Genomic DNA, 15189 nt, shown 5'->3' on the forward strand with positions numbered 1-15189 from the left:
TTATGATTATCAATTCTTGCACTATTAATGGAGCTCTGTTATGCGTACAAAGTATGCGAAGAGATCCTCATGGGCTTTGTTTCTCCCTGTCTCTAATGCAGCGGCTTAAAGAGCTCAAGCAGAGAGAGTTCGCTCGTAATGTTTCATCCCGTACACGGAAAGGTGGGAAGAAGCACGAAAAGATGCTGCGCCGACTGCATGAGCTGGCTGAGCAGAGGAAACAACAGGACCGGTAAGAGTTTTGTTCCGTGCCTGCCCTCTGCTGGCTGGATTTCGAAGTATATATCTGTAGTGGTAGTGGCACAATAGCATGTTTGATATGTTTTGAAGGGTCACTGTGCAACCTGTTAGGCAAAACAAAGACCACATATTTAAAAACAAAAATATAGATTTAGTACGATTTTAACAATTCACTTTCACAGTTTTTCTAATTTCCTTTTATAGAATTTGGACTTTAGTCTTGTCTGAGGACAATTATCCCAAAATGAAGACAGTCAAATACTTTACTTTAATAATTCTTTCAATTACATTTTTGTTGTTGTTGATGAAACAAAATACTTATCCTGAAGACTATCAGGACCCTGTCCGGCCCTCTTGTGATGATAAACAAACATAACAAGCATGCAACTTTCCTGTTGCATTGTCATTGCAGTTGACCCTTTGCTAAGCCCCGCCCCTCGAACACAGACTGGCCATTCGTAGCTTAGCATCAGCCAGCTGTGACCAGGGTCCGACAACTCTCCGGCTATGCTCCATAGACTCTCATGCAATCGTTTCATATGATCTTCATTTTCTGGCTGGTTTAGTGGATTTGGAGCTAGTCGTGGTTACAGCAGTGGGGGGGCGGGGCTTATTGAAGGGTCAATCACGTCTGGTATTTCTTCAGCTGTAAACCTTTATGCCACATCTCATTGTTATCATGCTTTTGTGTTTCAGTACTCCAGGAAGTGGGCCCATGTTCAAACCTACCACAGTGGCTGTGGATGGAGAGAAGTCAGAAGATGGCGACCTGACGCCTGAGAACACGCCTTTACCGGACTATGTCCTGGAAGGATCACTGCCAGATAAAAGTGTGGAAACCTCCCCGAAGCCGAGTCCAACCATCAGCTTCTCTCTTGGGAAGAACAGCGCCACCTCCCCAACATCCAGTGGAGCGTCCAAAGTCAGCGTGTCCTTCTCTTTTGCCAAGAAAGCCCCGGTAAAGCTGGAGACGGTGGCTGCAGTGTTCGCTGATCATGGAGAGGAAGCAATGGAGGAAGAGGAGGGCCAGGAGGGAGAAAAGGCTGGAGGGCAAGAGGAGACGTCTAACAGCAGCACAAACAGCCTCAAGGAAGGATCAGGAGGAGGCGAAGGAGGAGAGAGCGCTATTGTGGCAGCGCCGGAAGAGGTGGTGCAGCAGCAGCAGCAGCAGCCAGATGACGGAGCCTCTTTAGCCTCCACTCTCAACAAACTAAAGATGATGATGAAAAAAGAGGAAGGATATGCCGGACAGGAGCCTGAGTACTATCACTACATACCGCCGGCTCACTGCCGGGTGAAACCTCACTTCCAGTTTCTGCTGTTCATGAAGGCAACTGATCAGTGTCTTATCAAAGTAGAGGAAGACGAGGAAGAGGAGCAGCAGCAGCAAGATGAGGAGGAGGAGGTGGTGGAGGAGGAGCAGAAGAAGAAGGTCAAAGATAGTCCTGAACAGATGGAGCCCGAAGTCACAGAGCGCACGACTGAAAAAGAACAAGATAATGTTGCTTCATCCCCGGAGCCAGAGCCAGCTCCTCCGTCACCTAAAGCGAAGACGGAGGACGTCTCTTCAATGGAAGCAGAAGCAGCTCCCATTGTACCGGCTTCCCCCACACAAAAAGCAGAGAGCACACAGGACACTCTTGATTCTAACTCGGGTCCTAAAATCCCCACAGGTCCCTTCTTCCCAGTTCTGAGCAAAGATGAGAGCACCACCCTGCAGTGGCCCTCTGAGCTCCTCGAATTCACAAAAGCCCAGCCCTCCCTCTCTTACAGCTGTAATCCCCTCTACTTTGACTTCAAGCTGTCCCGCAACAAAGGAGTGCGTGGTGGGAAAGCGGCAAAGTCCGCAAAGCCTTGTGAAGAATCTGATGACAAGGGGAAAGAGTTGGCTGCCTCGACAGCTGAAGTAGACAAGACTAATAAACCCGGGACCAGCAGTGACAAAGACAAGCCAATGGTGACGGGAGAGCCCGGCCAACCAGAAAGTGAGGAGCAAAAGCTTGCAACTGGCAGCAGTAGCACCAAGAAGAAAAAGAAGAAGAAGAAGCATAAGAAGTCTGCAAAACGCTCCAAACGCAAAGGAAAAGACAAGGGAGCAAAAGACGATGTGGAGGGCGAGACTGAGGCCACGCAAGAGAAGCCCAAGAAGAAGAAGAAACACAAACGGAAGAAGAGCAAAAACAAGGCTCCGGATCCAGATGAGGCAGCAGGTGGCGAAAAGGAAAAAGAGAAACCAAAGTCCGAAGATAAAGCCGTCGCCTCCTCCGTTACGCTGACAACAGGAGGGGGAGGGGCTACGGGAAATACAGGCGTAGAGTTGGGGAAGAGGAAACGTTCTACTAAGGAAGTGCCTTCCAAGTCTGGAGCAGAGGAAGGAGGAGCCGGAAAGAGCGCTGACAAGGTCAACTCCTCAGAGGAGCACAGTGCCTCCAAGCGACAAAAGACGGACTCCAGTGCTCCTCAAAGTGCCTCCTGCTCCACCTCCGCCCAAAAGAGTCCCGGTCCTGGTAGACCTCCCAGCAGCGAGAGTGAGGAAGAAGGGGGCTCTAACACTCAGCGCTCACGCCATCACAGGTCAAGTCCTCGGGAGCAGCGCCGCCACCACAGCGAGGAATCACGACGGTCCTGCAGCCGCTCCTCGAGACGTGGGGATAGGCGGGGCAGCAGTCGGCACCGCCATCGTGGCAAGACCTCCCGTAGTCACTCGTACTCCAGCAGCTCTGAGCGCTCCTCAGCGGGCAGCAGCGCCTACAGCCACCGCAGCCGGAGCTACTCGGACAGCTACAGCGACTACAGCAAAGAGGGCCGCAGACGGAGGCGCTCCAAACGTTCGTCAGAGTCCGAGTACGAGCGGAGGGGAAGCCGAGGACGGAGACGATCCAGGAGACACCAGTACTCCTCTTCCTCCTCAGAGGACTCCCGCTCACGCTCACGCAGCTACAGCCGCAGGAAGAGGCACCGGCGGCACCATCGGAGCAGCTCGAGGAGCTCCAGCAGCTGGAGCCGCAGCACCAGCGCCAGATCCTGGAGGCGCAGCTACAGCCGCAGCCACAGCTCGGCCAGCCGCTCCTCCAGCTCCACCAAAGGCTCCTCTCGCCGCCGGGCCCCCAGGGCTCGGGTTGACACCGACGCACAGCGCAGAGACTTTAACCGCTCTTGCGTCTACCGCTCCCAGTCCCCGCGGTCATCATCGTCACGAGGCCTTAACCGCAACGCTCACTCGTCCAGCTCGCAGTCTCTGAGGCTAGGGGGGTCACGGGATGCGGGGGAACAGAAAAACAGCCTCACTGCTCGCCAGCTGCTGGAGAAGGTTCAGTCCAAGAAAAGCTCTGATGATTCTACCACAGGAACAAAATCTGGGATTAAGATCAAGGACCCACCACAGGGATACTTTGGTCCCAAACTACCGCCGACCCTGGGAAGCAAAGCCATGCTGCCGCTGTTTGGAAAGCTGCAGGCCGGGAAGAAACCCATGATTCCTCTGACCAGACCTGATGAGGGTGAGAAGTCAGGAGCAGGAAAGTGCTCTGAGGCGGAGGTGATCCTGGTGGAGCCCATCAGGGAGTTCCCCCCTCCACCGCCACCTCCAGCTCCACTGGTCCAGAAGGTCGAGGAGGCCCCACAGATCACAGTGGTGCCAGAGGAGACCCCACATCCCACCACAGAAGCCCAGGTGCACCAAGAACCCCGGCCGTTGTACGAACAGGACCCCACCATGACGATGCCCCAGTACCAAGGAGAACCGGGACAGGACCCCTCTCAGAATCCCATGATGGACTCCCTCATGATGGAAATGCAGCAGCCGCCCATGCATGCCTACCCGGCTTACCCTCCGCCCAGCCTGGAGGAGGAGTGCATGGAGGCGGAGGAGGACGGCCTGGCTCCTTTAGAGAGTCAGCCCATCACGTTCACCCCCGAGGAAATGGAGAAGTACAGCAAGCTGCAACAGGCCGCCCAGCAGCACATCCAGCAGCAGCTCATGGCCAAGCAGGTCAAGACGTTTCCCTCCGCCGCCGCCGCCGCTGCAGCCGCCGCCGCCGCTGCAGCCGCCAACATGGCCCCGGCTCCCCCCGCAGGCCATGCAGCAGATCCACATCCAGCAGCCCACCGTGTCCATGGCCTCCGGCACGTCAATCACCACGGTGCAACACGCCATCCTGCAGCACCACGCCGCCACCGCCGCGGCCATGGGACTGCACCCGGCACATGCCCACCACCCGCACCCTGCACATGCCCAGTTGGCCCAGGTACACCACATTCCCCAGCACCACCTTACCCCCATCTCCCTGTCTCATTTGGGCCACTCCCTCAGCCACTCTCTGGGACACTCACTAGGACACGCCGGGCTGATTCCTGCCCACCACACCGCCTTCCTCTCCGGTCAGCCCATCCATATTATCCCAGCGTCTGCACTTCACCACACTCCCTTAGCTCTCCACCACGTCCCACACGCCCTCTACCCCACACTGTTCGCACCCCGGCCCTCGCAGGCTGCTGCAGCGGCAGCTCTCCAACTCCACCCACTGCTACACCCAATCTTCTCAGGGCAGGACCTCCAGCACCCGCCTAACCATGGCTCCTGAGTATTGGTACAAGTGAAGGAGTACGGTCTCGGCACCCAACCACTGGAAGAAAGACTGGACCTGAACCCGGCTTGGTTCAGGACTTTAAGATGAAGAAGTCTTTGCAGCGACACGCCGGCAGCGAGACAGGAAGCTGTCGATAAACGACCCTTTTACCGGCCAACACAGTGCAGAAGTTGTAGCCACAAAGTGGTGCTGCCTGTGTGGGGTTCAAAATTAGCATTAACATTTTTTTTCTGGCTCGTGACACTTTTTTTTTTTTTTTTTTTTTGCTCTTCATGTTTTGCCCCAAGTTTCAAAACTGGAGGGGTAGATTTAGAAAGACTTCCTCAAGTCATTGGTTTCTATTCCAGCTTGAGGTACATTAACCACACCCATTTATGTTACGATAAATTAGAGAAACCACTGGAGTTATTTACTGTTTTCCTTATACAAAATATTCATAATTTTTGGTTCATTTTGGCAGCCAAAGAGACGTAATGGCTGCAGGTATAGGCCGAATCATGTTGAGGAGGACGTGGTAGGTGAACAGCTTCGACTCTGTATCGTAACCTTCAGAGACGTACTTATATTTACTGATATTCTTTATGTTTTCATATGACTACTTGCTCTCTATTGGCTCCTTGGTCTCAAATACTTTGTAACGCAGTAACTTGTACATATATCAGTGTGTAATGTGAAGAATCCCACGTATGATGAACATATGAAATTACAGCTACGGTGTCCAAATCGGTATGACATAAGAACGCCCTCTCTCTCTGGTCTCGGGGGGGAAATGTGACGTGGGGGGTTTGAACATCCCTGATGCTCTGAGGTTAAGCTCATGTTCCCTGTGGTGAGGGTGCACCTGAATAAATTGCACTGAAAATCTGTACATCCAGATGGTGCGTTTGCATCATGTAACAATAAGATTGTAGTATACTGCAATAATTGTATTTTTCTGTTTTTAAATTATTTTCCAGAATGCTCTTCAAAATGAGAGCTGTGTTTTTGCTTTTGTGTAATTTTGTAAATAAAACTGCTGTAGATTAACCCATTAACATTCTAGAGGTTTTGGTATTGGCAAAAAAAAAAAAAGCAGAATGACGAGATGGATGGAAGGCGGTCAAGTGTTCGTATTTTATCAAGTTTGTTTCTAAGTGAGCCCGCTTAAGATGGGCTGGGAGAAAAGGATAGGGATCTGTCAAACAGTAGCAACTCTGTATTTTTTAAGAACTTACTGTTTCAGTAAATAAAATCTTGAGTTCATTTGTGTTTTTCTATAATATTTTGGGTTAAAAAAAAAATAATACAATAACATTAATAATCTGACCACTCAGATCACAAAAATGAAGCACTCTGCTCATCTGGAGCAGTCAAGCAATCCCAGCAGGGGGTCAGTGACAGAAATGAAACACTAGATGGCGCCCTAGTTACCGTTAATAGTGTGAAAGCATAACAGCAGAGTCAACACTCCTCAGTTTTAACTTTGTTCCTGTTACCAGCTCAATAAGTTGATGAAGTTACACAGAGAAAATTAAACATGTTTTATTCTATTAAGACAATTGAGTCCCTCACATAGTGAGACTAGACCAAAGCTAGAATCCAAGAGAAATGACTTGAGCTATTACAAATGAATTGCTGCTTCCATTTACTTTCTGAACAGATCCTTGTTGCCACATGTTATGTACATCATAACACATTAGACAAAAGATTCTTCAGTATTCTTGAGTTGTACTGTAGTGAAACATGGAGCATTGTGGGTATTTCTATTTCTCTATGAACCAACAAGGCAGAATGACACGAGATGCAGAAAGAAAAAACACATAGCTGTCCACTGGAGGGGAAAAAAAGAGAATAAAGTTAAGTTTGAAGTATTTGAAACAGCCACTCGGCTACAGTCACAGGAGAGATTTAGTTTTCAGAGTGGTTTTGATAGAAAGACTAGATTGTTGATTTGTGGCAGTAATCTGAGGGAAAGCAGACCTCTTATCAAAGTCCAATGCTCCAATGGAGCTTCAAGTGGAATAAAACACTGACTTATTAAGGTCTTCATCAACCTTGACCATTTTGCAAAAAGGTGCCCAAAATAATTTAAATGGTGGTAAACAAACTATAATGGCACGGTTTATAAAAGAATTACTCTAATCAGATGTTTAAAAATTGCTTTCTGCCACTTTTTCATATCACGAGGGATGACGCGCTGCAGAAATGTCCACGGCCGATCACGCTCAGCCCAGATATCTGATCACCAGGAACATGAAGACGCAGGTCAGCAGCATGCCCCCGACCATGATGAGCTTATCCTGGGTGGCTCGCTTCTCTATCAGCCTCATCACTGTGTTCGACAGCCCCAGCATGTTGGCCACATCCAGCATCTTCTTATGGGTCCCCTGTGCAGAGCAAAGTAAAAGATCCCACGTGTTGGATTAAGGTAAAAAAAAAAACTAAAAAAACACAATGAATGTTTGTTTTGGAAAACGCAGCCATTACATCAATCATTGTAATTATCTAAATTAATTTGTCAGACGTAGCTCGCCGACACCCTCCCTGACGCGCCGCTCCGTCAGACGTTTCTCACGGCTAGACTGGCGCGCTGATCGACACAGACGCACCCTGATAAGAGGAGGCCCGGAGCGAAACCAGGAAAAACCATCTCCTCCCTGGAAACAAGGACTCACCCTCCAGCTGAGCATGTCCACAGCCACAATAAGACTATTGTGATCCATGTCAACACCAGAGAGCCGGGTCAGGAAGCGTACAACTCAACCTTAAAAATCCCCAGGAAATGTATTCTTTAATTAGAGATGTGGTGATGTACCGTCATTAGCGCTAACTGTGATATAAAGAACATTTGATATTGACATCATGATAATAATAATAATAATAATAAACACATGATCTCTTGAATCATGCTTTTGTCTGGTTATGGTTACAGCCTCTCGTCACCTCTCTCCACTCGTATTTTTAAGGTAATTAATTTGCAACAAAAAAAAAAGATAAAACACTCAATTAACAAAGTGAAAGATGATCTATAGATATCACGATAATATTGTTATAGTGAATTATCTTTGGCACAATAATTGTGTGGGGAAAATCTGATTCTGTGACAGCCTTACCTTCTACACTGGTTCCTTTATCTAGAAAAAAAAAAAAAGTGATGTGCTCTGCAGATGGATCTTTTATTAAATCATAAACACAAACCTTCAGTGTGGACCTCTGATCTCTGAGGCCGTTGAGGATGCTGCCGCCGCTGCCCAGGAGGTCGTCCATGCCTCTGTGTGCGTTGTTCAGGTTGGAGTTTAAATGAAGCGTCTCATCTATGGGGATGGAGGTATCTGCGTCCTGTTGAATGAGAACAAACCTTTTATTTTATTCCACATTATTCAGCTTGAGACATTTGTATATTCATGCTGCTGAACTAGCCTGCGAGTCAACCAGACAAAGTTCACGGAGCACTATCACAGTTGTACCAACCCTGTTTTTTTTTTTTAATCAGAAGACTTGGACCTCTGAGTGTTGAATTCATGCCCAATAAAGAGCCAACTGCCCTTCACAGATTAGAGCTGTGGAGCAACAATATCATGCGGTTCAATTAACACTCTGTGTAAAGGTACATTTGACGTACGTTGGTCGTGAAGGTGCGGCTCATGAGCTCCTCCCTCTCTCTGTCCTGGGCCTCTTTGGCGTAGCGACGGTGCTGGAAATTTTGCAGAGCGGTCCGAAGGTGTTGGACATCATACTTTAGCTGGTCCACTCGTCTGAGGGGAGAGCAAAGAATACAGTTAAACCGTTGATACGCCTTTAATATGAGGTGGACAAATACATTAGTCCCGCTCACCTCCTTGATATCTTTTATGACAACTCATCATTGCACAACATCATACACGTAATTCTAACAATTCCTAATTGTTCTGGCTGATGAGAACATTTCTTTCCCCTCACACCTCATGCGGTTGGAATGAAGAGCCTCTCACAGTCTCCTTAGCTTCACTCAGACCCCACTAGAGCTCCACTAAGATCAGAGGAGTGATGTGGGACGGGGTGCACCGTGTCCCCTCAGGCCTGTTTACCCAGCTCAGAAATGAGTCTTTGCCCAATGCAGCAGGAATGCTGGTGATGACGGGGGCCGCCGAGGAAATGTTTTCACAGAGCCACGTCGCCACGGGGCAGGACGGGGCTGCCTGTCTCGTCTTCTACACCGAGCCCTACTGCGTTTATCAGACACGGCTCAGCCCTGCCGGCTCCGGGGCTTTATGGCCAACATCAGCTGAATTCACTCCAATACTCACAATTTGGCGTTCTGCCGGCGGTTTGGCGGTTCCTTGCTGGCCAGGATCTCCAGGCGCTCTAAGTGGTTGAAGATCTGGTCGATTCTAGCCTGCAGCTCATTCTCTAACACTTGAATAATGAGGAAAGAAAAACAAAAAAGGGAGAGAATTCATTTGGTAGAATTACAGGAAGGAAGACACAATGATCCAGTGAAAGAATGCACTTTTTAAATATCATACATTTGTTTGAGGAGTCACTACTTTTCAAGGTTGCCTAAACTGTGGGTACCTGTTTATTCCAATGTGACTCCAGAGGGATGACCCTCCCTAATTAGTTATCATATAGACTGAGCATGCTGCATCCTCCTCTGGGTTAAAACACAAGTTGATGTCATGATGTGGGAAGAGGGTGGAGGAGGAGGAGAACCAGGCTTGTCTACTGCCTGGCTCCCACCATTATCTAGAAGCAGCCCTCCCAGTTTCTGCCCCTGCTGCCCAACCCTGCTCCTTCCTCCTTCCTGTCCTGGCACCAGCCTGGCTCTGAGCTGATTGAGCAGGCAGCCAGCACAAACAGAAACAAAACAATCAACCAGGGAGACACCACCACCACCACCACCACCACCTCCCTCCTGTCCCCATAACAAGGAGGCTGCACCGAGTTAAGAAACAATGGTCACTACTCACGGTGCACTGACTGACGATCCGTCTTCTCCAGATCTCCCATGTACGACTGCACCTCCTGGATCTGCCTAATCCAGGATCAAACATCATGTTAGTGGATCAATAACCAACACATAATGCCAAAATATACACTAAAAAAAACAACATTTAATGATCAATAACCAACACATAATGCCAAAATATACAGTACCAGTCAAACGTTTGGACACACCTTCTCATTCAACTACTTTGAAGAATCTAAAATATAAAACATATTCTGGTTTGTTGAGCATTTGTTTGTTTACCACATAATTCCATATGTGTTCCTTCATAGTTTGGATGTCTTCAATATTAATCTACAATGTGGAAAAAATATAAAATAAAAATAAAGAAAAACCATTGAATGAGAAGGTGGGTCCACACTTTTGACTGGTACTGTAAACTAAAAAAAACAAAATTTAATGATCAATAACCAACACATTATGCCACAATATAAACCAAAAAAAGAACATTTAATGATCAATAACAACACATTATGCCACAATATAAACCAAAAAAACAACATTTAATGATCAATAACAACACATAATGCCAACATATACACTAAAAACAACATTTAATGATCAATAACCCCCACATAATGCCAACATATACACTAAAAAGAACATTTAATGATCAATAACAACACATTATGCCACAATATAAACCAAAACAACAACATTTAATGCTCAATAACCAACAGTGTGTTGTTTTAGTGTGCTACAGTTCACTACCAATGGAGTTGCTAATTAGCTTGCTAGCTAGCTAGCTGAAACATGTGCACAGTTTCCAAACACAACAGAATCAAACTCACTTGTTGGTCTGGTGGTAAAGCGTCTCCATCTTCTCGTGGTGTGTAAAATAGACCCTCCCTCTTGGATTCCTCCGCGTTGACACCGTTTCTTTAACCTGACAGGTGGCTAAACTAGCCGGCTAGCCAGCTAACGGGACTGGAGTGTACACGTCATCAGCGGAGCGTTTGTGTACGGAAGTAGGAAACAGGAAGTGATGACGCGTCACCTGAGAGATAGGGAAATAAATGAGGAGCGCTCACTCCGCCTCGATTTCTAGACACTGACATTTTTTTTTTTTAAATCCCTAGAGGTTATTTGTTTGATTTTTTTTTTGTGAGCCAAAAAAAATAAAAAAATAATGTATATTTTTTAACCATGAATAATACCCTCTTTTAAATACAAGCGTGTGATACAGTAACAGTCACAAGTTTGGACACACCTTCTCATTCAATGTTTTTTTTAATTTTATTTTAACTATGAAGGAACACATATGGAATTATGTGGTAAACAAACAAATGCTCAACAAACCAGAATATGTTTTATATTTTAGATTCTTCAAAGTAGTTGAATGAGAAGGTGTGTCCAAACTTTTGACTGGTACTGTATATTTATATTTTTTTAATTAACGATCTTTGGCTGCTTCAAAAGGCTTTAAAAACACCACCTACTGGCCTCACAGCTCAGTAGCAGACAAACTGGTAAAAAACCAAACCCCCCAAAAAAACAAGTGTATTCAACTTTATGAATGGGCCTTCATGGTTTTGAATGCTGTGCTATACCAGTGAGGTGAAACAGGACACTAAATGTTACCACTGACACTGACTCTGGTGGCTCACACAACTACACCCCACTGTGGACAAGTCAACATTTGGCTCAGGTTGTGTCAATTGATTGTAAACTTCCCACATTTAAATCTAGGCTGCAGGCTATACTTTCCATTATATTTGATATTCTCTAATGCGTAGCTGACAGGTGTGATAGCAGAGATCCCCCCCCCTAACCCAAGACAGACTCTGAGAGCATATAGCATAATCTGTTGACATGTAGACATGTGTCAGGAAAGACTCTGTGAAACATGTCCCGGGGCTAGCTTTTGTCAGCTCACCCTGACTCAGTCTAATAAGACTATCCTCTTTTTCTTTTCTTTTTTTCCACAGATAGGTGTCAGAATATTCCTGCCTGTCCATCTGGACGCTTCCTCTTTCCCTGCGGCCAGAGACACCAACACTAATGATATCAAACTTCTCGGTGTGTCACGGATCAATGTGGGGAGGATGTCTGAGGTTTGTTTGCACTGTGTGAAAGTGGCGTGATTGGATTTCCCAGAACGAGCTGTGAAAATTTCCCAACAGCTCCTTGATGATTTAGTTGGAAGAGAAGCATCCTGGCATCGTCACAAAACCACATCTCAATCACCTTCCTCCGACCCTCCATCAATACGTGAGGACACCAGGAGCTACCGACGCAAATCCTTTAACCTGATTAGTGCAGTGAGCTGTTACAAGCTCCCGTTTGCCAGTGGTGGCTGTATTTGTTTACCTCTTCCAGCGCGGCAATCACAAGTCGACCCCAGACAGTTTTTTGTTTTCCGTGGCTGCCTGATGGTGCTTGAGTTGATGGTTGTATCTCCAGGCTAGACACTTCTCAACAGAGGTCCTTTTCACCCACCCCCACATGTCAGAAAAACCTTGAGGTCTGTTCATGCCACTTCTTGCTCCTGCAGTTCACCGTTTTTTCGGTTGTCATAACACATCCCCAGGGCAGCGTCTGGATGTGTGCACGGCTTTAACCTGTTGCTCAGAGAGTAGAGAAGGAGTAGAGAAAAGGGGGAGAAACAAGGCCTCCCTCTTCAAACCATTTCCAAACAGTACATGAGGCACATTTACCTCCCTCTCTCTCTCTCTCTCTCTCTCTCTCTCTCTCTGTCTCTCAAGGTCGTGGGGTTCTCTCTGTCTGTCCTTTATCTTTCAGCCCTGAGGAAAGGATGAGATGAGCTTACTGGTTTTCCTCCACACCTGAGCACCACGGGCACAAACTGGAATCGGTTTTCTCCAGGTGTGGAGCGCGATCACGCCACTCCAACTGACCGAGAGATCACATGTGGTTACACCCAGTCTGTCACTACGATGGCTTAATGCACGTACCTGGTGCAAAGTTAGAGCTCTGTCCAGTTGTTTCCTCCACCGAGGAATCTACGTCCCATTTGGCTGCTTGTTGGTCATTAGTATCTCAAATTAATATTTGCATTTAATATATATTTTTTTGTAGATTTCAATTAAAGTTTAGCAATTTCCTCTTCAATTAGAGCTCCTCAGTGGTGTAAAAGTATTGAGACCTTTATCAAAGAAGCCTTCACACAGTATTTAAATACTCTGTTACAAATAAAAGTCATGCATTCAAAATCATACTTTAGTAAAAGTACACTACTGTTATCAGCAAAATGTAGTTTGGGTATCAAAAGCAAAATAGCCCCATTCAAAGTATCTTAATTATCATATCATAAATATGTTATTTGAATATTATTATCCATTAATTTACATGTAGGCAGTATTTTAATGTTGTCAAGGGAGAGCTATCTTCATGAAGTATTGGTTAGTTTAATCTATAAAGTATATTTTAGAAACTAACCACTTGTATAAATATTAAATCTTAATCTGAAAAGTAACTTTCGATGTCAAATACATATAGTTGAATAAAAAAGCATATTATTCTTCTATCTTAAAAGGAGTGGCGTTGATGTACAAAAATGGAAATAACCATGTAAAGTACAAGTACCTTGAAACTGTAATTAAGTGCTTTACATGAGTCACACTCCACCATTGGTGCTTATATGAATGAAAATAAGACACATAAAGTGGCACATGTAGTAGAGATTTATATGTATTTAAATTCAGGATCCAGATGCAAAAATGTTTAGCATTCACTAAAATGTTGACACATTTCGAGGATTGTGCATCTTTGGTGGCCGCCTCACTGGATCCTTCAAGAATGCTTTTTCCTGGTGAAAGTCATCGCTCCTTCGGGGGCTTCAGCCGGAACCAAACTTAATTCAGCGCTGGATCAGTCTGCCTGTCCTGGTTAGACAACATGGCAGCAGAGTTGTTGTTAAGCAGAGGAAGAAAGCACTCAGTGTACTCCGTGACTATCCCCCTCAATAACACTGTTTTGTTCATCAAGAGAAGATTATATGTTACTGAATCACCTTTTCACAACATACTTAATGATGTTTTCCAGGCAATATAATACATCATAACTCTCCAATGATTGCCCAAGACAGACAGAGTGAAGAAGCCAATTATGAGGAGCAAAACCGCCTTGGGTCAACAATTTTTGGATACCAGTCATTTTTTTGCAGTCACACAGATCTTCTCACTCCCCCCGAGGGAGATGATCCACTCGTCTTTGAAGCCGTGATGAGATGCTGAATGAAAGCAAATGAGGGCCTGTCAGAGATGACAGCAGGAACTCATAAGCTCCCAGTGTCTCGGTGGGTTCTGGTGGGAAAGGGGTCCAGAGGCGGGGCCAGACGGGTGGCACAGCCCCCCCCATGAAGTGACATCACAAAGATAAACAACCACAAGGAGATGCAAAACGACTAAAAACAGACAAAAAACAACTACTGAGGGATACTAAACGATCACAAAAAGAAGCAAGACAACTACAAAGAGACACATAACAGGTGTGAAAGGTGCAAAACTAACGAAAAATGCAAAACGACTACTAAGAGATGCAAAATGATCCCAAAAAAGATGCAAAACAGCAACAAAAAACATCACAACTTCAAAGAGACACAAAACAGGCGTGTAGAGATGCAAAAGAACCACAACCACAAAAAAATGCAAAACGACTGCAAAGAGATGAAATAAACCACAAAGAGATGCTGCAAGACGACGACAAAGATAAACAAAACAGCCGTAGAGAGTATTAAAACAACTGCAAAAAAATGCAAAACTACAAAGACAGGCAAAATTACTATAAAAATGATACATAACAACCACAAAGAGAAGCAAAACAACGAAAAAGAGACGCAAAATAACTATAAAGAGACACAAAACAGCCATTATGAAATGCAAAACAACCCCAACAATGCATAACTACAAAGACCAACAAAACAAGAGATGCATAACAACCATAAAAGGATGCAAAATGACTGCAAAGACACAAAGCAGATGTCAAGAGATGCAAAACAACCCCCCCAAAGAGATGCAAAACGACCAAAAAGAGACGCAAAATGACTACAAAGAGACACAAAACAGCCATAAGGAGATGCAGAACAACCACCAAAAATGCATTACAACAAAGATCGGCAAAACAAGAGATGCAAAGCGACCATAAATAGATGCAAAACAACCATTAAATGATGCAAAACCACTACAAAGACACAAAGCAGCCGTGAAGAGATGCAAAACAACCACAAAAAAAGGTAAAACTACAAAGACACACAACAATACTACATAGAGATGCATAACAACCACAAAGAGATACAAAACGACAAAGCAGCTGAGAAGAAATGCAAAACAACCAAAAGAACAAGGCAAAATGACCACATAGAGACACAAAATGACTGTTTCATTTGTTTAGTTTTCTCTTTCTGTTTTGGTGTCTTGATCCTTTACATTTCGG

The 15189-nt window shown here is 45.6% G+C and overlaps 2 protein-coding genes across 2 annotated transcripts in view; one reads left to right on the plus strand and one right to left on the minus strand.

Moving 5' to 3' along the window:
* The window catches only part of gpatch8 (G patch domain containing 8), a 28534-nt gene extending 22463 nt beyond the window's left edge, over positions 1-6071 (plus strand). The window contains 3 exon segments of the mRNA XM_054608342.1: positions 102-232; positions 937-4305; positions 4307-6071. Coding sequence (XP_054464317.1) covers positions 102-232; positions 937-4305; positions 4307-4823 — 4017 coding nt within the window. The 3' untranslated portion in view covers positions 4824-6071.
* Positions 6072-6336: 265 nt separating this feature from the next.
* On the minus strand, positions 6337-10791 carry gosr2 (golgi SNAP receptor complex member 2). Its single transcript, XM_054607703.1, has 6 exons — positions 10587-10791; positions 9758-9822; positions 9095-9203; positions 8431-8563; positions 8007-8147; positions 6337-7195 (listed from the first exon to the last, which is right to left on the minus strand). Exons 1-6 carry the CDS (start codon positions 10613-10615, stop codon positions 7034-7036), a joined length of 639 nt encoding a protein of 212 aa, XP_054463678.1. The 5' UTR covers positions 10616-10791; the 3' UTR covers positions 6337-7033.
* Between the last annotated feature and the right edge of the window lie 4398 nt (positions 10792-15189).

This window comes from Anoplopoma fimbria, chromosome 11 (genome assembly GCF_027596085.1).
Source record: "Anoplopoma fimbria isolate UVic2021 breed Golden Eagle Sablefish chromosome 11, Afim_UVic_2022, whole genome shotgun sequence".
In the NCBI taxonomy this organism is placed as follows: domain Eukaryota; kingdom Metazoa; phylum Chordata; class Actinopteri; order Perciformes; family Anoplopomatidae; genus Anoplopoma; species Anoplopoma fimbria.